Consider the following 27,903-nt stretch of genomic DNA (forward strand, 5'->3'; position numbering starts at 1 on the left):
AAGAAAACATGACAAAAGATTTTAACAAATACAGTTGTGAAGCTACATTTCATTTTCTTCACATGATCAGAAGCTGAAATGCATTTGGACCTGCACATGTCAAAGTTCATTCATATGAATGGGCCAGTTTCTACTTTTCATTTTACTAATCCTTTAGAGACCAGTTATTCTTTCAAACAGGCCGGAAAACTTGTTTGGAAACTCATTCACATCTGTGAGAATCACCACAGCACACACACCGTCATCCCCCTGTGCCAACATCTTTCCCACTTAAGCAGGTCTCTGTCTTTCTTAATCAGAAAACAGTCTGGTATACACTGAAACAAAGGTGTCTGCCAGCCTTTTCATTGGCCCAGACAACATTATTTAATTAAACAGTAGAATACCCAGGAAGCAAACACAACCCAGTGGCTGGCCCAGTTCAGTTCAGACCACCTCTGGATGGTGTGGATGGCTGTGAAATCCTGAAAACAATAACAAACATGGACACTGTTAGTCCCTGCACAGCCCAGGGAATCATCCATACTAAAGGTACACATGTGCATAAGGAATTTGCATCCTGTCAGCTAAATGTCCACATACAACCAGAAAAGGTCAAAGGGTCATTCCATCTCAAATTAACATGGCCCTGCTGCTCAACTTTCTCCAATGTGCATAAAAAAAATCCTTGGTTTGAACGAATAAATGGTAAATGGACTTGCTCTTATATAGTGCTTTTCTACTCTGAGCAATCAAATCACTTTACATTCACCCATTCAGAAATTGTCACTATAGTTGTCTTTTTCAATGTGAAGTTTATTATGAGTATTAAGTTGGCTTTAATTTTTTCCATATTTTAACCAGCCAATACGCAGACATTTTTTAATGGGTGTGTCCCAAATTGCAGATTCTGAGACCAGTAAGAATTTCACGCTTTTATCTTTACGTTTTGCAGATTTTCATGTTCAAAAATTGTCCCTGATTTCAATCTGAAAAAAATAGCCTGAAAATGGTTTGATAGACCATGGTTTAAAAACTTTTTTTTAAAAAAATATAATGTATGAAAACTTGACTGCAATCATGTTCAATCATTCAACCACAGGTTTTTAGGAATATCAGAGTTGGTTGAATGAAAAATATTCTAAAAAATGTGCTGATTTGAGACACAATAACCACAGTGCAAAGTATAAAATTATTGTTTATGGATACAAATCAACCAGTGGTTTTTCTGCCGGGGTGGTGAGCTGTCCTACAGCTGTCCTATAACATGCAAGTTTCACCACAGAATTCAGTTTAAAGCAATCAGACCATTGAAAATGATGAACATTCTGCTAACAGTTAAAAATTATGAGAAATATTCAGTGAGAATATTCAGTGTTATTATTGTATGAAAGCTGTCACTTGCTTTATTTCCAAACCGAGACCGGGTATAAATTTGCACTCTGTCATAATATCTTTTACATATACAGGTGGGGTCGCCCTCATGGTGCTCTTACCTCCTCCTGTTCATCAACTCCTGGGTCAAACATGGAGCCTAGGTAAGTGAGATGGAAGATGGCCAGCAAGCTGAAAACCAGGTTCAGCAATATTACCCAATAATCCTACAGACCGCAGAGGAGAGAATAAAAAGCAAAAGAAAAAATAAAGACAAAAGTTGCATTCTCTCCCTCAATCTACTCCACATTAAGAAATAACAACTTGCTAACAATGACTGTTAGTGTTCTATTCTATGGTTTTCTATGTATCTTTGCTTTGATTAAATTGACAGGATGGAATCGTTCTCATGATAAAAAGCTGGTGCCAATCAGACGTTTTTCAGGTATTTAATGGTGGATCAAAATGTGATGGTGCCTTTCTGTGTTCATGGTTTGGGGCGGAGCCTCCACCGTGTTTCACAGCTGCCTGCAGACTCTCACTGTTGGAGCTCTCCTGACCTCCACCCTACTGATCACTATTTGAACCAAAAATGTCAAATTTGGATTGATCCATTCATCAGCCCTGTTACCATTAATTTTCAGTCTAGTTCTTATGTAACTGTAATCCACCGGCTTTTCATCCCATTTCCCTGGCTGCCTCAGTTTCACTGGGACCATGTCCTGAATGGACACACTGCAAGTCATGCTGAGACGTGGCAAATTTTTGTCCAATAGCTCTTTGGGAATCGCCATGCTGATGCAAAAAAAACCTTTTTTATGTTGCCTTTGACATTTTTCAAAGTTTCAGCTAACAACCGCTAACAGTTTTTTGAAACAGGCCTTTGGACTAGAAAGGTTGAAGACTCAAAATAATATAAGTAGAAAAGTTCTAGATTCACATGATTGAGAGTAGCTTATGCAGACTTAGTGGAGGGCTGTGTGCAGGAATGTGGGTGTGAACCAGGGCAAGGTCAAATAACAGTTCTCACAGACAGTGGCTGCCTGGATATGAAACTAGATGACAGGAAATGAAACAGCTAGTGTGTGAGAAGAAAATATTGAGACAGGCAGGTGAAGCTGCACCCAAAATGCAGGAGGAGGAAAGCGCCAAGAGGTTGGAATCAACTTGTGTGCCAACCAGGGAGAGCTAAGTCTAGACCAGGGCCCTCCCCAATGGTTTTCTGACCAATCAGATAGCACATTTTTTTAATATTTAAGTTTGTGTACGGCTAGGTTTGCGCACTCTTCCAGAAGTCGGCTACAGCTAACTGCTTGCAGACTGTCAACCGAAGAGATCCATGTACATGAATCGTTTTGAACTGCTTGAGGCAATAAATCTATTGAATTTGAATTGGACTGGTGGTCTCCTTATCTTTATCTCTCTTTATCCTCGAGAAAAAGAACGTGCAACACAGGCTGCTAGTGACATAGAATTTACATACAAGATACAACTTACAATGAGTAGTCTGTTATGTGGTTGATCTCTTGATTTTGTTGTCTGTTTATGCTTGAGTGATTCACAAGTCAGTTTTAAATGGCCTAATGACCAAAAAAAAAAGAAAAAAAAGAAAAAGGACTATTTGGAATTACTCAGTTACTTTATTGCTCTGTTTGTCTTTGTTGTTCTGTGTTTAGCTGTGCAGCACTTTGAAGTCACCTTTTTTATACTGCACATTTAAACACAACACCGGTTAACCAAACTTTGGCTCTGCATCTCTGTCTGTCTGTTTATGTCTCTGTGTGTGTCTGTGTTTTGTTTTTCACTGTCTCCATCTGCTAGCTGAGTAGGGATGAAGCTGTACCTTTTTGTGCTGATGGCTGCAGTCAGAGGCACAAGGCCTAGACAGGATACAGGCACTGAAGATAGAAGCAAGCCTCTTTCTCAGAACTGAGGATGACAAAAATAATCAATTACATTACATTAAAAACTTTAAACATGAAAATGTAAAAGAGGAAAGAAGGAGGGTTTCAAAAATGTGACTTTGTACTATTATATGAACACGACAGAGCTACGCGATGAGTGCTCCAATTACAGAACACAAAGCAAAAATTCACTAGCTGGGCCCACGTCCTCATTTTAGGTGTGACAGCGTTTTAGTAGGTAAAGGTGAATGCTTGGACATGAATTGAGCTGCGGTTTGGGGAAGGCCTCGAAGGGGACTGGCGACGGTTCCCGGGCCTGGCAGATCCCCAAAGAAGGCATCCCCTAGAAGCAGTAATAACAGTGCGATACGAAGGTCGAAGACGTCAGCGGAATAATTTGATTTTTGATTCGACTTATTTATACAGCACCGAGCCACAGTGACAGACGCCTCGAGACCCTGCAATGATGTAGAGGAAAACCCAACAATCATATGACCCCCTATGAGCAAGCACTTTGGCGACAGTGGAAAGGAAAAACTCCCTTTTAACAGGAAGGAACCTCCGGCAGAGCCAGGCTCAGGGAGGGGCAGCCATCTGCCGCGACCGGTTGGGGAGAGAGAAGGAGAAGAGGACAAAGACGAGCGCATGAAGAGCGAATTTGGAAGGAATGGCAGGAGAAGAGATCAAAGGAAGTTGCAAAAAACGGAAATATTAATGGATGAATGAGGGGAACCCTCGATCGGGTTCGACTTTGAGCTGAAGCTCTGACAGAGAAGAATGCTGGATTTGAGATTTGAGGTAGGGCTTGGCGGCTTGAAAAGCTTGTGAGCTTATCTTTGAGTAGAAGATGGAGAGGGGGTGCTTAGCTGTTTAATTACTTCAGATAAGGTAGTAATAACGACTGGGCTGATTTCTGAATTAACAGAAGTGACCGCAGCAGCTTGGGGAGAGTTGATGAATTGAAAGACTGATTAGAGGAAAATAATCTCTATAATAACCCCAAAAATCGTCTGAGAGCAGAGTGCGAGTCCACTGGACTTTGTGGGAGATGATAAGCCGTTCAGATGCAGTCAGAACCGTGAGTCGACTTAGAGAGCGCTCTCGAATGATTGTGTCGAGGGTGGATGGCTAATGATGCTAGAGAAAGCACATGAGAAGTGAAGGGACACCATGAAGAATTATGCGCACAACGCAGTTTGGATGTCTTAAAAGGAGCGATAGAGGACAGAACCTGGCATCTCGGTGCCATGAAGGTTCACCTTTGCTTTGCAAAGGCAGGAAAGATGGCAGCGAAACTGGCATCTCGGTGCCGGAAGCATTCTGCTGCATTTGCGAATGAGGGATAAAGAGAGAACCTGGCATCTCAGTGCCACGAGGTTCGCCGGTGCTTTGCGAAGGCAGGAAAGATGGCAGCGAATCTGGCATCTCGGTGGTGAGCACAGAAACTGGCAACTCTATATTAGAAAGCGTGCTGCTGCGTTTGCGAATGAGGGATAAAGAAGAACCAGGCATCTTGGTGTCAAGCTTGATGCTGCATTCGTAAAGGAGGGACAGAGGAAGAGAACCTGGCATCGCGGTGCCAGAGGGGTTTACTACTGCTTTGCAATAACGGATGCAAAGAAAGTGGCAACATGGTGGAAGAAGATTGCTGCTGTGATTACAAATGATGGATATAGAAGGAACCAGCTAGAAGGATTCTCTGCTGCTTTAGCCATGATGGATGGACAGGAACGGGCAAATCAGGGGTAAGAAGCTTGTCACTGCGGTTTGCACATGGCAGATATAGCAAGAACCTGACACCACTGTGCTAGAAGGGTTTGCTGCTGCTTGCAATGATAGAAGCGGAGAAACTGGCAGTTCGGTAGTAGGGAAGCTAGATGCTGCATGCAAATGGGGGATGAAGGAAAACCTGGCAACCCGGTGCCTTTTTTATTTATTTGTCTATGCAGACAACTGCCAACCCGATGGTAGAAAAGCTGCTGCTGCTGCTTTCGTGGATGAGGGATAAAGGAACCTAGCAACCCGGTGCCGATGTTTGCTACGGAGTTTAGCCAAGGAGGGAGGAGGCTGGGAACCTGGCAACTCTGTGCCGAGGTTTGCTGCAGAATTTTGCGAAGGAAGGATGAGTGGGTGAGAGCCTGGCAACCCGGTGCCGATGTTTGCTACGGAGTTTAGCCAAGGAGGGAAGAGGCAGGGAACCTGGCAACTTGGTGCCGAAGCATACTGCATCCGGAGGGAAGGAGTACTGACAACTCTGACCTTTTTTTTTTTTCTTCCCTTAACTATGCTGAGAAACTGGCAACCGATGCCCGATGGTCGAAAAGCTTGCTGCTGCTTTTGCGAATGAAGGAGAAAGGAACCTGGCAACCCGGTGCCGAGGTTAGCTGGAGAATTTGCGAGGGGGGGGGAATGAGTGGCTGAGCGCCTGGCAACCCGGTGCCGACGTTTGCTGTAGAGTTTAGCCGAGGAAGGATGAGAGGCTGGGAACCTGGAAACTCGGTGCCAAGGTTTGCTGCAGAAATTTGCGAAGGATGGATGGGTGGCTGAGAACCTGGCAACCTGGTGCCGAGGTTTGCTGCGAAGTTTAGCAGAGGAGGGATGAGTGGCAGAGAACCTGGCAACTCAGTGCCAACATTTGCTGGGAGTTTAGCAGAGGAGGGATGAGTGGCAGAGAACCTGGCAACTCAGTGCCAACGTTTGCTGCAGAGTTTAACAGATGAGAGGTTGGGAACCTGGCAACTCTGTGCCAAGGTTTGCTGCAGAAATTTGCGAAGGATGGATGGGTGGCTGAGAGGCTGGCAACCCAGTGCCGATGTTTGCCGCGAAGTTTAGCAGAGGAGGGATGAGTGGCAGAGAACCTGGCAACTCAGTGCCAACGTTTGCTGCGGAGTTTAGCAGATGAGCAAACCTCGGCACCGTGCTGCAGAATTTTGCGAAGGAGGGATGGGTGGCTGAGAACCTGGCAACTCGGTGCCGACGTTTGCTGCGGAGTTTTTTTTTGTTTTGTTTTATTTTGTGTGTCGTCCTTTCTGAGAAACTGGAAAGACGACACACAAAACAGGTGGTAGGGAGCTTGCTGCTGCGTTTGCGAATAGGGAAGAACTGGGCATCCCAGAGCCAACTTGCATAAGCATTTAGCGAAAGGATGGATGGATGGATGGAAACATCACAACGATGGAGAACAGTAGAGAGTATGGAGCTAGCGGCAGATTTCCAGCTTGCATTAAATGGTGTTAGTAGGAAGGAGAACAGAGCTGAGCTTCCCCGTGTTACCTGGCCCTGGCGGGTGGGTGGAGCAACGAAGTACGCTGTAGCTTTTGCTGTTGCGATTTGTTTGGAAGCGTGGGTTCGGCGCTGACGGCTAAGTCGCCTGGCCTGTGACCAGTTTCGGAGCAGCGTGAGAGGAGCTGTGAGTTCTGCTGGCGGGCGACCCCGCTGGTTTTCGCTGAAATGGCGGGCGGGCGGAGTTACTTCATGGCTGGATTTAGCGGAGATAAACCGACTGGATGGACGTAGCAGACCGTATGTCGGGTGGCGAGAAAACTGCTAGGAGGTCGCCAGCATTCGGTTTTTTGGAAGCGCCGCCGTGACGTTCGGTGTGTTTCTGGGATTGCCGGAGGAAAAGCGATGGATGCAGAGCTTGAGTAGTTGTTCGTCTGATGCGCTGACGGGCGAGAGGGCGATTGTAGCAAAGGGTGAGTAAAATTACGTTACTCCTGAGAGATGAGCTGTGTTTAAAGGTATTTGCCGAGAATAGACTCTATTTGCACGTAAACGAGAATGAACAGTTTGCAGAACTGGGGGGAACCTATATAGATGACAACCGGAAGGAGCGTGTCTGGAGGCGTGGTCCCGCTCCTGAAATTCCGATGCACAATCTCCCAAAAAATCAAGCATTCCCTCAAACAGCCTTTGAAGACGTGCCAATCACAGCTGTCCCATGCAACATGCAGCATGAAGATTCCCGGACTACTCTGGACGAGTAAAGACAGATAAACAACTAAATTCACACGAGCTTGTTCCTCAATGTGGATCATTATCTGTCGTTTGGACATACTGAGAAAGCAATGTTAACCAAGACCAAATCTTATGCAAAGCATTCTGTAATTTATTGAACCTCCTAAAAACACAGCAAAAACTGCAGTATAACTAATGCATGAAGGCCAAGAAGAAGAAGGCTCAACTTCACTCAGAGGTCCATATCCATCCAGCAAACAAAGGTACACTAAAAACAGAAATGCATTCTGTTTGGCCAAAGGCTAATAATGACAGAGTACGGAAGGCGCAGGATTAGATAACATACTGGATAAAAGACATGTTATCCCCTCATGTGGTTAGTTTTCCGAAGTGGAAACACCTGTGTAGTACAGATAGACATGGAACCCACAGCTGTAGGGTTAGGGTTAGGGACAAGACTTTAGATTATGTATAAGAAATGCACTGATGCTAAGAACTTTTCTGTAATTAACAGGAACATAGCACAGTCTAAAGGGAAAAGCTGTGCCCTGTTCATTTAATTCTGTGGTACATTTCAATATGAAATCTTTCTTTGAAGAGATCAACTGAATTTACAGAGATCAAAGTCAGTGTTCAGTTTGCACGACAGTGCAATAAAAACATTTTTGTCACTAAAATCTAAGAATGACTGTGACAGATAATTGAGGAGGCAGAACTTTTCAGTTATCCATACCGTGTTCAACATATGTGATGAATCCAAGTGAAAGCAGAACAGCTCCCAGGTGGAAACTGAGACCCTGGAGAAGATGATACAATTAGGTCAAACAGGAGAGTAAGTACAACTAGTGATGTTTAGTGTGCATTTGGAGTTAAATGCTGTTGATGAGGAAAGCTGCTTGGCACGGATAGTTGTAAAGATTATTTGCCTCAAGATGGTTGTAGTTAAGATGACCTAACAGAAGTACATCTCTGTTCACCTTTCTGATGTATATGAGAGTGCCTAGATCTCAAGTGCCTAGTTAATTAAAAGGAAATTAGAATTGTAACTAGAATTGTAACTAGTTAAATAGCCACTTTTGATTAGAAATAGCTACAAAGACTTCTATCACCAGTAATTCAACTTTCAGGATATCATTTTAAATAAATACTGTCATATACCAAACACCTCAGCAAAATGTCCTAATGTGGACACTGCCCAAGTCTAGTGACCTGGTTGTTCAGTGAAATGTCACACACAGTGGGTAAAGGTGTATGTATTATTGTAGGGTCTGCCTTACAATATAAAGCACTTTGAAGCAACTGTTGTTGTGATTTGGTGCTGTGACTGAATTGAATTAACAGTGAAATTTAAGCATGGATTTAGTACACTGTACAGACTCTGGATACAAGTGTTGAAGTGTGCATCATCTTACTAACATGCAGTAAGGCGCTGGCTGTGTATGTCACCAGGATAGCTGGAAAAGTTCCCAATTTCATGGCGTTTTTAAAGACATCTGAAAAAGATGGTGGACAGAACACAATGACCACACTGAAAACAACATTATGACAACATGGTGCTCATACGAGATCACCTGCTGCTCCCTTTACGGCTCATCACAACGGATCATCTGCTTCCATCGAACTCTATCCTCATCATCCCCTGTCACACCAGCCCTCTGCATCTCCTCCTACACGGATCCATGAATCTTCTCTAAGGTCTTCCTCTTTTCCTTCTGCCTGGCAGCTCCACCACCACCACCATCATCATCATCATCATCATCCTCCTTTCTTTAACGTATCCACTCGCTCTCTGAACGGGCACTTCCATCTTCAGTTCACAAAACAAGCCATCTTCATCCACTCCTCCGCTTTGAATGGTTGATCCCAGATAATTAAACTCCTCCACCTTCACTATCTCTGCTACTTGCACGTTCAAATTTCCATTTCTCTCTCTCTAATTCACACATGTATTTTCTTGCTTCTGTTGACTCTCCTCTTTTCTCCAGCACATACCTCCCCTTGCACGCTACTCTGACTACAGATCAGTATTATCTGCAAATATCATATCCACACAGACTCCTGCCTGGGCTCATTTGTCAGCCTGTCCATCACCACTGCAAACAAGCAGGGGTTTTAGAGCAGATCCCTGACATAATTGCAGCACCACCTTGACTCCATCTGTCACTACTACTGCACACCCACACATGTCCAGAACCACCCTCACATCCTTCTCTATCACTCCTGACTTCCTCATACAATACCACAGTGCCTCCTTTGGTACCCCATCATCTGTGTTCTCTGTACTTCCCCATCAACACTCTCAGCTTTATGCCTCTATAGATACTGCAGCTCTGCACATCACTCATGTTCTTGAACATTTCTCAGGTATCCTCTCACTCTCAAAGATTTTGTTTAACAGTCTCCACTATCTCCAAGACATCGCCATACCTCCACAGGTATGTCGTCTGTATTACTGTAGGGAAGGGGTCTGCAACCTTTAACACCCAAAGAGCCACTTGGACCCGGTTTCCACGCAAAAGAAAATACTGGGAGCCGCAAATACTTTTTGAAATCTAAAATGAAGATAACACACTGTATATATTGTTTTTTTTTACCTTTATGCCTTGTGTGAACAACTAAAGTAAGTAAGTAAAGTTTATTTATTAAGTGCTTTTCACAGACAGGCAGCCACAAAGCGCTGTACACAAAGATTAAAATAAACAATGCAATCAATAGACATTATACACAATGTAAAAGATCAAATGTAAATAATGTAAAGAATATAAAATACGTAGATCAACAAAAGGCTTGTTTGAACAGAAAAGTTTTTAACTGCTTTTTAAAAGAATCCACAGAGCAACTAAGGTGTGTTGCTTATGAAATCCATGAAGTGCTACAGAGAAAATTACATTTTATTTAAGTAAATAACACATTTTAAACTCTTAAAGAAATATAACAAAAGGAAAGACACCCAGCTGAACTAAAATGATCCATGTAGCAAACAAAAACTGTTGTGAGCCGCCACCCTTATATCGCCTTTGGGCTTTTGGAGCCTTGACCTGACTTTTAAAAAGTAATTGGGGAAAAAAAGCTCTATGCTGCTAAAAAAAAAAAATAGATATTTGCAAAATTCTGCCTAAATATGTGTTTTACCTGGTTAATGTGTGCGGCGGGGCGTGGTCTGCAGTGCCGCTGCATGGGAGTCGGACGCACCTGAGCAGCACCCGCAATCACGCCTCGCTGCCTTAAAGCCTGTGCGCTCTCTGCTGTTGTGTTGTCGGGCTGTGAGCTGAAAAGCTACAGCCGGCTGTATGCGTACAGCAACCATGTGTGAAAAGTGGTCAATAAAGAGATGCTGAAAAGCATGCTCATGGAAACATCGTCGAGTCTGTCGTGATATGTTTACAATAAGACTTATGGTCCCGAACCTCTGCGCACAGCGTCTGCAAATCGGGGCTTTCATCTTTACGCAGGACTGTAATGCTGGGCATACACTGTGCGATTTTTTCAGTCGTGTTATTCAGCTTCTGCTCAAACTGCACGATTGACTCGCAGGGGTTATAAGTTCGCAGGTCACGATGCAGGGTCTCACACTATACGACCTGATGCGACCTGAGTGCTCACACTGTGCGTCCATAAAATGAAGGTTATAACAGAAATTCTGTCACTCGCTCTCCCTCTCTGTCTTTCACTCACACAGACACGCACACCACCACCATCAACTTTGCTAAATTGCTAATGAAAAACATTGATCAGGCAGCTGTGATTGAGCAGCAGTGTAAATCCAACTATTTTCACGGTTGTTGTGGTCGTGATAATTTTGTGAGGCCACATCGAAAAGACTCGGATGAGCTTTCCAAAGTTCTACAAGTGCCTCCATCGCTTGTGTCCAGATCACACACTGCACTGCTGTGCTACTTCGTCTTTTTCACCAATCTTTATGTGTTTGTGCGTGCGCAGTGTGAGCGGCTGCGGTGACACCCTCACGACGGTCGGAGGATTTCAAAACAGGTTTGAAATCCTCCCGACCAAGCGATTGATGATCGGGAGCTGGTCGTGAGGTGTTAATCGCTTCTCGTTACCCAAAAATCGCACAGTGTAAGCCCAGCATTAGCTGTCATCTGTGAGGCGTGAGCGGTGTTTGTTTTTAACATAGTTCATGGTGGAGAACACCTGCCGACATAATGTGGATCCAGATCCATAATTGGCCTACCTGGTGTCGAAAGTCTCGATAAATGCACGGCGTTTCGGCGGGTACACCGGCTTCCGCGAGTGTGACCCTTATTTTGAGCGATGAAAAAATAATAAGATATAATTTTATTTTTACATTTCAAAATCACAATAATCTTCCAATTTAGAACTACAAGTTAAAAAAAGAACTAAACACAAATAAAATACACTTCAGCTAAATACTTCTAATTTATTTTCCCAAACCACCCGGAGCCACAAAATAAAGACTAAAGAGCCACGGGTTGCCGACCCCTGCTGTAGGGTCTTTACCTTACAGTATACAGTGTGCTGAGGTAAGGGGTGCTATGTAAAGTGAATTGAATTGAACTGAACTGAATCTGGACCAACCACCTTTGCAGTCTTCATGCTCTCGAGCTCGATCTCTCTACCAATCCACAGGTTCTTTTCTCTTTCCTTAGTGTTGAGCCTCATATTCATCCCTCTAGAAACTTTTTCCACCTCTTTTTACTGTACGCTACTCCTGTCTATTGTATTCATGTCACTTTTTTCTTAAATACTCTTCTTTCTCATTCCAGCACAAAGTCTCCTTGTCTACTTTCCAGAGGTTCCATCAAATACCTCCTCTGCAGTTTCCCTCAGGACTCCAGCTGTACTTTCCTAGTCATCTGTAACTCTTCACTAACACTCAGAGCCTGTCTCAATCCTCTTAAACCTTGTATAGTAAGGCAACGACACAACAATAATACAGGTTTGAAATAACCTTAACAAGAGAGAACAGATGATTCTCAGAAGCATAACACTGGAGGGAGTTACTGCATTAGGCATGAAAAGGTTGTTAGGATCATCTTTAATGATCCACAGTTTGTTCAGTGACCTCTTCTCCACCACAGCTTCAAATAAATTCAGTTTGTAGCCAGTCACAGAGCCAGCCTTCCTAATTGCTTTACTGAGTCTTAAATAACATTTGTAATGTAAGGCCAAGGAGTTAATACAAACCCAAAGAGAAATATTAAGAATAATATATTGTTACTAAAACCTCTAAACCCTCCATCACTCAGTAACAGTGTTAGTTGTTGTCCCTGCAGTAAGAAGCAGCCTGTGTTCACTGAGCCTGTGAACAACTCCAGTAAGCAGCAAGGAGGTTCAAGTTACACCTTTTAATAAATTGATTGATTGATTGATCATACTTTATTCATCCCGAGGGAAATTGGGTTAAGGCTGCCAGCCGTGCCAGCGCTGTTAATTACATATAGCATCTTTCAAAGAAATGAAAAGACAAACATTGGTTTTATATATAGAAACAAATGTTACAATTGACAATACTGTCTGTACTTGATTATGGTGCCTCTAGTCGCCAAAGATTGTTCACATTCTACAGTTTTTTTCATTGCTGCAAATCCGTCTGCTTCTGCTTCTATCGGTTCGACAAATTTTGGCATCCTTAAATCCGACACTCTGGAAAGTTTAACAGACAGAGTAGATTGAGACTTACAGGTTTTAAGCCAGCGAGACATGGGGATGTTCCAGGACGTAACCACCATCACCATGGAGCGAGGGATTTCCACACTGAGAGGCTTCACCACTCTCATATCCCTGCACAGCAAAAACACGCACACACACACACACATATGTTTATATGGCACTACAGAGCTTGTTTTTTTTTGTTTGTTTCACTTTTTAAAAAATTTTTTAGAATCACTTATTCAACGATATAAATAGTCAGGTTTCTAATGTGAATCTTCTGAGGCGTATTTCTTGGACTGGCACAAGTCAGTCTCCGGCAGCATGTCATGCTTTGTGTTGCTACTAGCCTGCCTAGTTATTCCCAGTTGAGCTGCTTTGTGGAAGACTTTTCTTCCCTTCCTCAGGAATCTTTGTTTGTCCGCTCCAGCTAGAATTGTCTTAGCAACGTTTGATTCTAGCAATTTGGGGTATTTTGCTGTGCAGAGCCTGTTGCACTATATTGCTATCATACAGTAAGCTAGACTGGAAGCCTGCCATTACACCCAATGATGCTCTTCAGTTCTGCCTTGTTTTACAGTAGATTATTCTAGAGGGTTGACAAACTTGACTGTTGATTAAACAATTTCCAGGATGAAGAGAGCAGAGCATCTGAGAGCAGCTGATAGCAGATCAGCTAATCTTACCATCTTGTGTTGTCTTTTTCTTCAGTGAATCCTCCTCCAGCCAGCATGCTGGTACCTTCGCTCAGGTGACCCACAAAGTAGTTACTGAAGTGGAAGGACACTGCATTCTCGTAAGCATGCAGCCACCTATGCAACACACCACAATCAAGTCACATACACACATAATCATTAAATAATCTCTGGCTGGCACATGACAAATAATTATAGCAGATCACGTTAAAGCCAAATAACTTGAGCAATCAGACTTCTTTAAGTGCTAGTTCTTACCCAGCAAGTTATTCATTTCCATAAAACGTCAGAGGTGGACTGATTTCTGACTGGACTACTCATCTGCTGATCTCATATTGCCTCCTCTTACGACACTATGATTGATACACCTGCACCATTTTTTTTCTTCAAGCATGCAAACAATCTAAACAACTCGTACACCTGAGTCACTGTATGTAAGAGGTCTTTATCAAAGGAATGGGGATAAGGTAAACTGGAATTAGCCAGCTGCACAAACAGATATGCTAAAATCTTCTGGACAACAGTGTATTCAGATCATAACTGTAAAAAAAAAAAAAAAAAGGCTAACAATGGAGCACAAATACAATAAAAACAGTATTAAAATAGAATAAAACATAATTATTTAATCCAAAGTCTAATCTTTTAAGGTTTAGTTCATAAATGGGGTTAAACGTCATACATCGTGGATCAAATAACAATTACAAAAATCACAGAAGTGTTCTCATGACCAAGATGCTGTGATATTGTGACTTACTGTGTGACATTTGCTCCCATTTATAATCTAAACCTTCAAAGATTAGACTCTTTAGTAAACACTAAACTGGCTGTCTTCTCATCAGAGCTCCTCATCACATTCTGTTTGATGTTTTCCTGGGAAAGTATCCCTACTTTGCACCATTCTGTTGATTAAATCGGCCCTATTGAGTTTAATATAAGAAACAGTGAATCATTTTTTCACTTTTTATTTTCACAGCTGTCAAATTTCATCTGTCTCTGTTAAACACTTCTATTACATTTGATATGAGTATGATATGCTCGTGTGTCATGCCTTCATGCCTTCATTTCTTTGTCTGAAATCACCAGAAGGAAGACTCTAAAGTCATACTAATTAAAACCAGTGCAGATGCAGTTTAGCTTCCAATCTTCTGTATAACAAACTGAAGATATACTGTTCTGTGTGTGAGAAGACAAAGACTACAGTGCCAATTATAAGAAGTGAGCAAAGTATGACACTACACTATGATACCATTATCAGAATATGACTAAATAGTTTGTTTACTTGGGAATTTGAACTGTTAATTGCCAGTATGGCAAACTAAAGACTAAATAAATGATTTAAAATGTTAATACTTGGGGCAAAGCCTTACCTTTCTCAAATGTATCTTGGAAGCAGAGAAAGAAAGACAGACAGTATAGTGTCAAAGCAGTGTAGTGGAACGGGTGCTCTGGGTGGAAAAGAACAACAATTGAATTAAAATCTCTTACTTCTTTGTGACAGAGTTTCCATGGATCGGGATGAACCACGGGAAAAGGTATGGAGCAATACAGGTGGAGATTAGCAAACAGATCTGACTCTTCACTAGACTGCCGCTGGAGGTACGCAGCCACAACCAGCTCTGAAACCCAAATCCATCATTACCATCACAGTGCCATAGAAGACTAGAACGCATGCAGATTAAAGTAGAACTGGCAGTTACTCACAAGTTGTTTGCCTTCAATAGCATTCTTGTAACTGGAGAAGCTGATCCAAGGGCCAAACACGACAGTACCCACAAAGAAAATATAGCCCAGGAACTCAGCTGGCGAGGGCAGGCTGCTCAGTGCACCTCTGTCCAAGTCAAAGGCCACAGAAATGGCCTTCATGGCCACCACCATCTGAGAGCCTCAAAGAGACACAAAAACAATGTCATTTGATACCATAACAGGATATTACATTCACGTTTTATGAGGAATCACTTCCTCTTAGAAGTTACTATTATAATCTAACATAGTCTGAATATAATATTAATAAGAGTAAATCTCAAAGATTTCTGTTGTGAGGATTGACCCAACTTTTATACATTAAATATGTATATATGACCTATTGGTCTATAGTTCACAATGGTCATTTTTTTAGTCTACGAGCTGCATCATATATGTACTGTGAAGTCTTTCTGACATGTTGGACTGAGCTTTCATTTGCTGTATAGGTATTAGGGGCATAAATGCCATGGTAATTTATCAAACTGTTCTTTTTCCAAGGTAGAGTCTAAAGCATACAACTTTAATCACTTTAAAAACAACAACTAGGTGCACACGTTTTATTATGAATTAATAAAGATTTTCTCTAATCTACACCAGGTTGAAAGTATACATACATCTGCACTAATACATCTGCAATAATACTTGGACCTCAGCCAGATGCTTTTGGTAGCCATTAACAAGCTTCTGGCATAATTCTGGCTCCATACTTGGCCTTTCCATATACCTTTATATCTGATCTTGGTAGAGTTCATTAACCTGGTTGATTTCCTGGCATGGACCCTGCTTTTAAGCATAGCCACCCAATTTAGTCAGCAGTGGTTTTCACCATAGATGCTATTTTTTTCCCCATTTCTGTTCACATTGCTAAATCATAAACACCAACCTTAAGTGAGGCCAGTTAAGTCTGCAGTTCTTTAGATGTTGTTCTGGGTTCTTTTGTGATCTCCTGTAAGAGTCATCGATACAGTATTGGAGTAATTTTGGTAGGCACCTCACCAAGTTTTCTTCATTTCTCACTGTGGCTCACTGGAGTCCTAAAGCTTTAGACCTGTAACCCTTTCCATACTGACTTTGTTTTGTCAGCTGTTTCATTAGATCATAACAGGAAATATTGCTTTTTGAGATATTTTATCCTCCTTCAAGTTTTCAGACAAGTTGTATTTATGTTATGTCTTGACTTAACGGATGTGGCCGTAATCAGACATTCTGCATTTACTCAGGCTTTGTCTAATATTAAAAATGTGTTTGATGATACGAAACATGGGGTAAAATGTTTTCACAGTACTTCAGCCTGTATCCATTTTAAACCCTGTGTGGACTAGAGGAAGTCATACTTATCCCCCAAATTCTTGTTTTTTATGTCATTAAAGATGTATGCTATACAGTCATTCCAACCTGGAAAAGGGAGTTTAAAGAAATCATTAAAAGCCATAAATTACAATGATATTCATGTCAATGATGACTGGGTGTAAATAACAATAATAATAATAATAAGAAGAAGAGATTTAATTTGGGAGTGCCTTTCTAAAACCCAAGGTCGCCGTACAGAGAACAAAAGATAAACAGTAAAAAGGATAAAATAAACCTTTAAGTGTTTCTCCAAGACACGAAATGAACGAATTTACACAAAAAATTATAGAAGATTAACTAGAAACAAAAAAATTATTTGATGTAATATTTACCTCTTATTTTGTGCCAGGTCACCGTGTCAATTAAATGCAACTCTCTAAAAAGAAGGGGCAGAAAAGTAACATGATAAGCTATCAGTGCTGCTCTAGAAGCTGGAAAGTGCAGCACTACAGGAATTGAATGACTAAATTATTAAAGGAATTGCAGCTCCTAGGATAGACATGTACAACTGCTCTATTCGTCTCTAGGTCTGTGAAGGTTCTCAGTCATCCAGGTCATCGTAGTCTAAGGAGCTTGGAAAGAAAAGCGTCTGGACTTCTTAAAGTTGCTTGAAGACGTTTATCTGGATCCAGCTTTTCCTGGACTGCGCTGTGCACACTGAAGAGAATGGCAACCTCAACACTGAAGTTTACCGGAAGCCCACACACACGGACCAGTACCTCCTCTTTGACTCCCACCACCCTCTGGAACACAAACTTGGAGTAATTAGGACGCTACAACACCGGGCAGAACATGTTCCCTCTAAGCCTGAAGGGAAAAAGAAGGAACACACACGTAAGGGAAGCACTGAAAACATGCGGTTATCCTAATTGGGCGTTTATAAAGTCAGCAAAGATGCACAGAAAAGAAGATCAGACACCAGCGAGGGAGGATAAGAAAGACAGACGCAACAACATTGTCATCCCCTATGTAGCCGGTGTATCAGAGAAACTCAGGAGAGTTTTCTCCAAGCACGACATCCCAGTGTACTTCAAACCCAGCAACACACTCAGACAGAAACTGGTTCACCCGAAAGACAAAACTCCAAAACACAAACTTAACAATGTGGTGTATGCTGTACAGTGTAGTGAGGAATGCCCAGACCTCTACATTGAAGAGACCAAACAGCCACTTCACAAGCGCATGGCACAACATAGAAGAGCCACCTCCACAGGACAAGACTCAGCAGTTCATCTGCATCTAAAGGACAAAGGTCACTCTTTCGAGGATGCCAACGTTCACATTTTGGACAGAGAGGACAGATGGTTTGAAAGAGGAGTGAAAGAAGCCATTTACATCCACTGTGAGCGACCATCTTTGAACAGAGGCGGTGCTTACAACACCAACTGTCTGCCATCTATAATCCAGTTTGGAGATCCCTTCCCAAACGCCTTAACGCCCACTCACACCCTGAGCCATCTGACCTCAGGAAATCACATGATAGGGTGGGGCTAGATTTCACAATGAGCTCACCTGAAACCCTGGCTGATTGTGACCCACACCCGTTTTCACACCTTGGCTCATGTGATTAGGTAGAGGATCATCAGGGGGTCCTTTTGTCCCTCTTTGGGGGGAAACTCCCAAGGGGTTTAAATCTGGGACTCTCCACCATTTGACCCTAGAACTGCGGTTATCACTGAAACTGCATTTCAGTGATAACCGCAAAACTGAGTGTAGAATTTATAAAATTAGGAGCTAGCTAAAGTGATACCCACTTTTATTTTCAGCAATTTTCCATTATGAAGAACAAAAAGTTTCAAACTTGTCCAGGACTTGAACCTCGTGTAAACCTAGTAATAGTAGTAAATGTATAAAATGTATAAATATAATGTATAAAAATAAGGTTTTTATGAAAACAAAATAAAAAATTGCTACCTTGAAAAAGACTAAATTCACAGTTCAGTATTGAATATTACATAAAATAAACTATATACAAAGTGTCTGCAGAAATGTGTGCATGTAGCACAGAGCCATGGCTCAGTGTCTAAGTGTCTAATGAATGTGCGCATTTATAATTCTTAACTTGGTTGATCTGCTGCTCACCACAAACAAGCAGACATTTTTGACTTTTAACTATATTTTCACAAGTTTCACAGCTTTTCCTACTGACTTGTTATATTGCTGGCAGTTTCTCATAAAAAGTGTTGGATGTAATCCCATTTTTCAGTAATGCATAGGGATGGAAATAGATAACAATTTAGCAATAGCAGTTCCATAATCAAGATCACTTATCGACTCTCACTGACCGTTTTGAGAGTAACCACCATTATGAAGCATCAATTTAAAAAAAGACATTTATGCAAATTAATTGCACAGCTGTAGGTCAAAAAAAAGGTTACTCAAAAAAGTAATTATTTCACGTATTAAATAGAACACTTTTATTAAAAGCTTTACTGCAGAACAATCGGCAATGGATGGAGCAGCTACAAGGTTTGTTTTTCTTCATGTCAGAGTTTGCTAATCAGGTGCTTGGATGAAGGACTCCCGATAGTGTTTTCCCAGTAAAGGTTTTAATGGTGATCACAGGAACAGCACTGCTGTTTTGGACTAGAAACACGTTTTCTTTCATTCAACCTGAGCTCAGCGTCTCAGTAACGGCTCCGTCTCTTTGCTCTTCGTGGTGTGTAAACAGACTCCAGCTCCATGTTTAACTGTGCAAGGAACGTCATCACTGCTACTGTTGTGTTATCAGTCTGTTTGTCGAAAACTGCGGGCGTTGTGGGCTCAGTGTTGTCAGACTTTTTATTCACACGCTGCTCCTAAATATAATTCCATTGCAGGTCTATTTTTAGTTGCAAATATGGGTGAAACACTCGTGTTTACATTGTTAAAGACATCGGCACTACAGAGCCGTGCATTACACAGAGGAAAGAATCTGTGTTGAGAACTTTTTGTAATCAAATTATTCAATTAACCATTGATTTTTATTTTTATTGCATACAAGGAACAAGAGTGCTGTGGTAAAGTTTAAGTGCACCCAGGACAGAAACAACACATTATGCTGCTAAAAAATCTTCAGCTCTTTGCAAGCATCTGCACAGAAGCATGGGTAGCTCAGGAATAGAGTAGGTGATCTACTAATTGGAAGTTTGGTGGTTCCATCCCTGCTGCAGTCTGCATGCCAATAGATAGGACACTAATCCTCTCCAATGCACTTAAGCGTAGAAACATCTTGTATAAAGTGTAGAGGTAGAGTAGAAAAGCAGTCCATTTATCATGCTAACACAACCTAGCTAAGAACCCAGAGTGATCTGTCTCGCCTCTGTCAGTGCGCCCCAGGGCGGCTGTGGCTACTATGTAGCTTGCCATCACCAGTGTGTGAATGGGTGGATGACTGAATGTGTAAAGCGCTTTGGGGTCCTTAGGGACTAGTAAAGCGCTATACCATTTACCATGTTAAAGCTGAGTGAATGCCAACCCCTGTCCAGCCAGCCATGAACTTCACCAGGTAACAAACTGCTGATCAGTCAGGCTGCAATCTCTGTTTCTACCGGCTCATGTTTCTAAAGTAGCATCACCGTAGCGATCACTTTAAAATCTTTTGGTGCTGTTGGCTTCCTGTTCATACTCAAATACTGTGTCCTCATTAGGACAGGAATTAGTGTTTGTGTGGGTCTGTAGCCCAAGGTGTATATAGTTAAAGGGTAATTATGTGACATGTGTTTCAGGTCATTCTACAGAGAATTGAGAAAACAATGTAACAAGTAGTGTAACAAATTACTTTCTCCGACGAGTAATTAAGTAACATACTGTATTACTTTTAAGAACACACTGAGCTCCACATATCAGTTCTTACGTTTAAAGTGGGAATGCTCTCCAACCAGTTAGAGAGTAATTCAGTTCAATTCTATGTAAAATGTCAATAAAGGGCTATTCTATTCTATTCTATTCTATTCATACAGCGTCAAATCACAACAACAGTTGCCTCAAGGAGCTGAACTTGCATACTTGCTTGTACGTATCTAGGACAGGCATTTTGCTGATGAAATGCTGCTTTGGCAGCACATAGCGAGGCTCCATTGAGTTTTGTTAAGCATTTTTGCAATTTTTAATGCATCACATGATCAGACTTTTGTATTCCTTAGGCCAGGACAGGCCCAATGCTGACCAGGGATGCACAGTATCCCTGGTCAGTATCAGCAGGATGAGATCCAGAGTGTGATTAAAACAATCAGTGGGATCATTTACACTTTGAGAGAAGCCAATCAACTCTAATTTAAAAAAAAAAAAAGTAAAATGCTGTGTTGAGTTTCATTTTCAGCATCTACCTGGATGCTAAAAATTGCCCACAATAATTATAAGAAATCTGAGTACAGGCCAGGAGGACCATAGATGACAACAAAAATTGTTTTTTTGACTTTTTGCATTAAAGTCGGGCTAATTAAAATCTAATCTTAATCTTAAAAAAATCTAATTAAATCTAACTCTGCCTGGGTCTCTGATAAAGCCATCTTGTAACATAACAGTGGGTAGCCATTATTTTGTACATATTCTTTCAGTGTTTAAGAGTATGGATTAAAAGCAGTTCATCTTGATAACATATGTCCCCTTATACTATGTGAAGTCAGAGGACATGCAGGAAGAACACAGGAAGAAAACAATCACCTGGATTATTTTCAGACTATTACATGGAAAAGTTGAAAAAACCATCTGCAACTGACTGAAATTCTGTACAGCTTGGGCCTGTTTATTTTGATTGAAATGGCTGTATTAGGCTCCATGTAAATGTAATTGCAGGTTCAGCCAGCACTGTGAGATAACAGTTGCAATCTTCTTGCCTTCTAAAAAAAATGTCTCATTTCATGCTGTACCACATAGTTCTTCTATTGTTACATAATCTTCTTCATTAGTGACATCTTACCGATGCTATTTTTTTTTTTTTTTTTTTTGTTTTTTTACAGAGCTTTGGGCCCCATTTCAAAGTTGACGGTTCAGTCAGGTTAAGGTCTGCATCACTTTGAGATCATTGTCCAACTTCAGCTGTCAGACAGACAGCCTCACATATGACTCTAGAATACTTGAGTGCTCATGTGTTATGTTTGGTTTTCTCTAAATGTGACAATGTGCGTTGTGGCCAGACATCTGCATTTTGGTTTCATCGGCCCAAAAGATGTCGCTGAAGTCTTGTGATTTGTTCAGATGCAATTGTACAATCCTCATCCATGCCGCAATGTTCTTTTTAGAGAGAAGAGGATTTGTTTCCTGGCAAACCTTCCAAACAAGCCACACTTGTTCAGTATTTCTCTAATTGTACTGTCAAGAACTTTAATAGTTAAGGTCTTTACACACCAAGTGTGATGAAAAAAACCCAGTGAAATCCTGCAGTCCTGAACATGCAGCCTGCAGAGCATGAGCTGTAGCTATGGGGCTGTTTGCACTTCCTGAGCACTTCGGGTCTGAGCCTAACTGAATTTTGCTGGGACGTCCACTCCTGGGAAGACTGTGCCACTTGCTAAGGGCACTTGACTGGCATCAACTGATGACAACTTAATTTAATCCCTATCTTATTTATCAATTTGTATGTAAGTTTTAACCCTTTCTGCTTTCATACTAATTATGAGAACTCTGTTGATTACTTCCAACCCCCTCTGTCTACATAAAAGCAGCGTTGGAACACACTGTGGTACCATACCCTCGTAAGCATCAGTTGAACAGTATTGTACTGCAGAAGGTAGTGTGACGGTACAAGAATGGTCGCAGCAGATGGCCACCCCTCCCTGTGCCTGGTTCTGCCGGAGGTTTCTTCCTTCCCACTGTCGCCAAAGTGCTTGCTCATAGGGGGTCATATGATTGTTGGGTTTTTCTCTGTATCTATTATTGTACGATCTACTGTACAATATAAAGCGCCTTGAGGCAACTGTTGTTGTGATTTGGCGCTATATAAAAAAAATTGAATTGAATTGAATTGAATTAACAATGGAAGAGAGACAGACCATCATAACACTTATAAATGTAGGTCTGTCCTACAGAGAAACTGAAAAGAAAGTCAAAGTGTCAGTGAGTAAAGTTTCCTTCACCATCCAAAGGCTCAGAACCAAACTGTGACAGGAAGAGGTCTGCAGACCCAAAGACACACCTGAATCAGACGACAAGTTTCTGAGAGTTAACAGCTTGTGTGATCGGCGGCTCACAGGACAACAGCTTCAAGCACAGCTCAGTAGGGGTCGTAGTAAGAAAGTCTCAGTTTCAGCTGTGAAGAGAAGACTTTGAGCTGCAGGTTTGACAGTTGCAGCAAGAAAGCCAGACGTCAGAATAAGACAAAGAGGCTTGTCTGGGCCATGAAACACCGACATTGGACTATTGAAGACTGGAAGAAGGTATTATGGACTGATGGATAACATTTGAAATCTTCGGTTCATCACACAGGATCTTTGTACACCGTCGAGTTAGTGAAAGGATGGTTCCACTGTGTGTGGCATCGACTGTCAAACATGGAGGAGGAAGTGTGATGGTCTGGGGCTGTTTGCTGATCCAGGGTCGGTGACTCGTACAGAGTGAGAGGCACCCTGAACCAAAACAGCAACCACAGCTTTCTGCAGCTCCATGCAGCACCCTCTGGTATGCACCTAGTTGGTCAGGGGTTCATCCTACAGCAAAATAATGACTCAAAACATAAGTCCAAGCTGTGCCAGAACTACCAGAGGAACAAGATGATGAGCTTGAAAACATGGAGTGTCCAGCACAGTCTCCAGATTTAAACCCCAACGAGCTGGTTTGGGATGAACTGGACAGAAGAATGAAAGCAAAGCAGCCTACAAGGTCCACATTTATGGGAACTTCTGCTACAGATATGGGAGAATATTTGATTTCTATTGTAGGAAAAATGCCACGGCTGTGTTCAGCTGTTACATCTGCCAAAGGTGCTACTCTGATGAGTCAAAGTTTATAATATATTTTCGTCTATAAATTGATTCAATTATTTATTTATGCTTTCATTTCAGAGTGCAATGAGACATTAAACTGCATAATTTTTAATAAAAAAACCAGGAAAAATTGGGGTGTTCTAAAACTTTTGACTGGTATTGTATGTGAGACTGGTTTGGAAGGTAAGCAAAACTCTTTGTTATAAAAAAGCTTTCAAAATAAGGAGCAGCCAACAGGTTACCGAGTGCCCAGAGGAGTGCCCTACTGTCTACTGCCAGCCTTTTCTCTGCACAAATGTTTAGAGGACACTGAGGAGCAATTTTGCTGGTACAAAAGTGTTTTTGTCTGCGTTTCTCACCCTGTTAGGATATAGATAAGGACGACACCTGAGACGAAGAGGCCGTAGCTGCTGGAGTTTCGGCAGAGCAGCAGAATGAAGTAACAGAGCGCAGTGAGCAGCAGAATCCACTGCATGTGCTGCTCAAAGAACAGGAAGAGGCCAAACATCCCAGCCAGCGCTGACACTACATGTTTCACAGTAGACACCACACCTGTGGAAGCAAAGCAGGACACACTTAGAAATGTAATCACAAGTAGCCTGTTGTTGTTGCAGTCACTTAGACTGCAGAGCATAATAAAGTTAAACACAGTCCTTGTCCACATGGTTTAAATTTTTAATATTTTAAAATAATTTTTATTAGCTAGTCTGAGGCTCTAAACAAATCAAAACAGCAATAAGCTTATTTCTGACTAATGCTGAATATATACACGTCTCATCTCACTCAATGTTTTTTCTTTATTTTTATTACGTTCTACATTGTAGATACAAACTGAAGACATCAAATATATGAAGCAAGATATATGGAATTATGTAGCAAAGAAAAAAAAATTATAAATAACTCTAAATGTGTTTTATATCATAGATTCCTCAAAGTAGCCGCCCTTTGCTTTGTTGACAGCGCTGCAAACCCTCGGCCTTCTCTCAGTGAGCCTCATGATGTCATCACCTGACATGGTTTCCCTTCACAGGTGTGCCTGTCAGGGTTCATGTGTGGAATTTCTTGCCTTCTTAATGGGGCTGGGACCATCAGGTGTGTTGTGCAGAAGTCAGGTTGGTACACAGCTGACAGCCATGTTTGACAACTGTTAGAATTCATATTATGGCAACAACCAATCAGCTAAGTAAAGAGAAACAACAGGCCGTCATTACTGTAAGAACTGAAGGTCAGTCAGTCTGGAAAACTTTGAATGTGTCCCCGAGTGCTGTTGCAAAAACATCACTACAACAAAACTGGCTCACATGAGGACGCCCCAGGAAAGGAAGACCAAGAGTCCCCTCTGCTGCTGAGGATACATTCATCCGAGTCACCAGCCTCAGAAATCACAAGTTCACAGCACCTCAGATTAGAGCCCAGATAAAAGAAGGAGAGTGATGGAGTGCTGCACCAGATGGCCTGGCCTGTAATCACCTGACCTAAACCCAATGGAGATGGTTCGGGATGAGATGGACCACAGAGTGAAGGCAAAAGGACCAACAAGTGCTCAGCATCTCTGGGAACTCCTTCAAGACTGTTGGAAACCATTTCAGGTGACGACCTCATGAAGCTCATGGAGAGAATGCTAAGAGTGTGCAAAGTAGTAATCAAAGCAAAGGGTGACTAATATTGAGGAATCTAAAATATAAAACATGTTTTGAGTTATTTCCACGTGTTCATTCAAAGTTTTGATGCCATCAGTGAGAATCTAAAATGTAAATAGTCATGAAAATAAAGAAAAACGATTAAAAAGGAAGGGGTGTCCAAACTTTTATATGCACACACACACACATGTGTGAAATAAGTGACTATTCCCCTGTCATTACCCTTAACTGGTTTACTGTATTTACTTGTATGGATGAAGATGTTTACATTGGCACTTGTGTTTTTGTGCCTCCCAGTGTGTCAAAAAGGCTGGAATATTTAGAAAACTACTTGTCATATGATGATAACGTTTTACAGAGAACATGTGAAACATACATGTCCAAACTTTAAACCATAACATTTTCAGCCAAATCACAGGTGGCTGAGCAGAAGATGTTCTGCAGCTCTGACTACCCATTTGCATCCCGCGATAACTGTGATCAGCAGCTGGGACGTGTGCTCCTGTGCAGCGAGTGAAGCTCACCCAGTGTGAAACAGAGTCTGCAGAGCAGGCAGAGTAGCAGCAGCCCCCACACCTGCTGGAGGCCTTGGTGGACTGTAATGAGACCGCAACTCTCAACCAGCTCCTGCCACACTTCCAACCTGCTGGGAATGTCCATCCTGCACACACAGACAGACACAACACTGCAATATCACAACATGTTCACAAAGGTCAAAGAGTCAGAGTGCTGTTTTCAGTGCTTGGTCTGTAATGTTTCTGTAGGCTTTCCACAAAAACCGCACATGCGCATTAACAAAATGGATGGATGGAGGAAAAAGTAGGTTGGTTTTTTTTGTTTTTTTTAAACATGATGACTTTTAATCTGATTGGGAAAACATTCTTTCTGTAAGATTAGTCTAATAAATTTGTTAGAGATTTTTCTGTCACTAAATTTGATATTTTTAATGCGGAGCTGTCTCAGACCAGGAGAATGTTTGACTGCAGCAGATCTTCCCTAACCAAGCTTTAACAACATGAGGTGACATGGGCAAGGAAAATAACGGCTTGATAAGCCTACACAGAGTTTCTATTTTAGTTAGTAAGATTCGACCAAAAACAGCGATGTCTCTTTACAACTGTTTGCATTTTTCTATATTATTCATAATATTCTTCTCCTCGGACACTGCTTTATCTTTAGAAATATCCCCAAATATTTCACTTACTTTTTAACCTTTACGTTATACAATGGCTACAGAGTTATGATTTCATATTTATCTATATTTAACTGTGACCCTAAAGCTTTAAAACAGTGTTTATAGTTCTTAATGATGTTGAAATTTGATTTGTTTTCTTTTTTTAAATAGTATCATCAGCCAACTGACTTCCCGTTACATTAATCCCGTCTATTTCGCTGTTTGCAATGAAAATAGATAACATCTAAAAAATAAAATAAATCCTCTTTCATTCAATAAATCACTGCAGACAATCGATTGTCTGATCAGATCCAAAGAGTCGTATGCCATTATCAATTGTGCATGTCGTCCTCTCAACAAACCTGACTGATTCACAGATTTATTGATGAGAGCGCTCTTTTTAATCTGGCAGCAATCGATCTGGCAAGAATTTGATAATCTGCGTTTAACAGTGTAAATGGCCTTCAATTATTTAAAAGGCCAGGTTTAGGAATTAAAGTAATCAGTCCTGGTTTCGTACTAGTTGGGAGCTTCTTTCTTTCTCTGCATACAGAAATGTCTCCACACATTAAGCTTCTTAGATCTTTCCAAAGAAATCGATCAAAATGAGCCATGAGACCATCTGCACGTGGAAATGTATTGAAGACCATCTTGGAGTGAGGAAAAAGGAGTGAGTTTGATGGCTAAGAATGACACGATGATTCTGACTTTATCATCCACGAAGAAGCTTTATGTGATCAGTGAGGACAATCGGTCCCACACACTGCAGCCTCGCCGAAAGTAACTCCAAATCGACCGTTTCATTACTGTATCATACGAAGGTCCACGGAGACTGCACTAAGAAACTGGCCTACAGGAGCTAGCCGCACACGTCGGCCAGCAAAAACTAGCTTTCATGTTGACTTACCTTCGTTAGCTCTGCTGCACCAACCTTTCCCACGCGCAACAGTAATTTGAGGTGGCCTGCAGGTGGCGCTAGCTCTGCTAAATCAATCCCAACAATCAGGTTCGGAGGGTCAGAGAGCGGGCTCACCTGAACTGTTGAAGCACAGCCAAAGACCCCAGGTCCAGGTCCAGGTCCAACCAGCTGGCGCACGGAAACAGCCCCGCTACTCTTCTTCGTCTTCCACACTTTTCTACTCATTCCCGTCTTCCTCACCGTCTCTTCACTGCCCCCTGCTGGTGTTTACGGCAGCTTTTTCAATGCGTATCCTCCGTTCCTCTCAGCGGCTCTTCCAGTCGAAGACACGTGACCAGAGGAGGCAGCAGGCATTTAACCAAGCCTCGGCCGTGAGGCTCGGCAGCAGTCTCCCCAGACCACGCAAACAACAAGAGAAATAAGAGCTACAGTCATACATCTGTGTAAATGTTGAAGTGAAATACAAATGTATGAAAATGGAGCACAAAGCCTCCATATTTATTCTTTCTTCATTTTTGAACTGCTGCCCTGTTTGCATTATTGGTTAAACCTATTTCATTCAGCTGTGACAAAATAGTTCCAAATATTTCTTTTTGGGTTTTTAATCTCATATGACGTATGAAATCATACAATAA

General features: G+C 41.7%; 1 protein-coding gene across 2 annotated transcripts; it reads right to left on the reverse strand.

Annotated features, from left to right (window-relative positions):
* Positions 1-83: 83 nt before the first annotated feature.
* Positions 84-27,533, reverse strand: LOC100693496 (protein-serine O-palmitoleoyltransferase porcupine). Of its 2 annotated transcripts, none has more exons than XM_003459874.5 (13): positions 27,383-27,533; positions 25,700-25,836; positions 23,895-24,087; positions 16,966-17,009; positions 15,242-15,423; positions 15,026-15,156; positions 13,532-13,657; positions 12,877-12,977; positions 8,631-8,707; positions 7,948-8,011; positions 3,197-3,282; positions 1,476-1,580; positions 84-464 (listed from the first exon to the last, which is right to left on the reverse strand). In XM_003459874.5, exons 2-13 carry the CDS (start codon positions 25,833-25,835, stop codon positions 363-365), a joined length of 1,347 nt encoding a protein of 448 aa, XP_003459922.1. In that variant the 5' UTR covers position 25,836; positions 27,383-27,533; the 3' UTR covers positions 84-362. The 2 variants fall into 2 exon arrangements, with proteins under 2 accessions (XP_003459922.1, XP_013122942.1); XM_013267488.3 differs by having other exon boundaries at positions 27,257-27,496.
* Positions 27,534-27,903: the final 370 nt, after the last annotated feature.

The sequence above is a fragment of the Oreochromis niloticus genome, linkage group LG20 (genome assembly GCF_001858045.2).
Source record: "Oreochromis niloticus isolate F11D_XX linkage group LG20, O_niloticus_UMD_NMBU, whole genome shotgun sequence".
Classification (NCBI taxonomy): Eukaryota; Metazoa; Chordata; class Actinopteri; order Cichliformes; family Cichlidae; genus Oreochromis; species Oreochromis niloticus.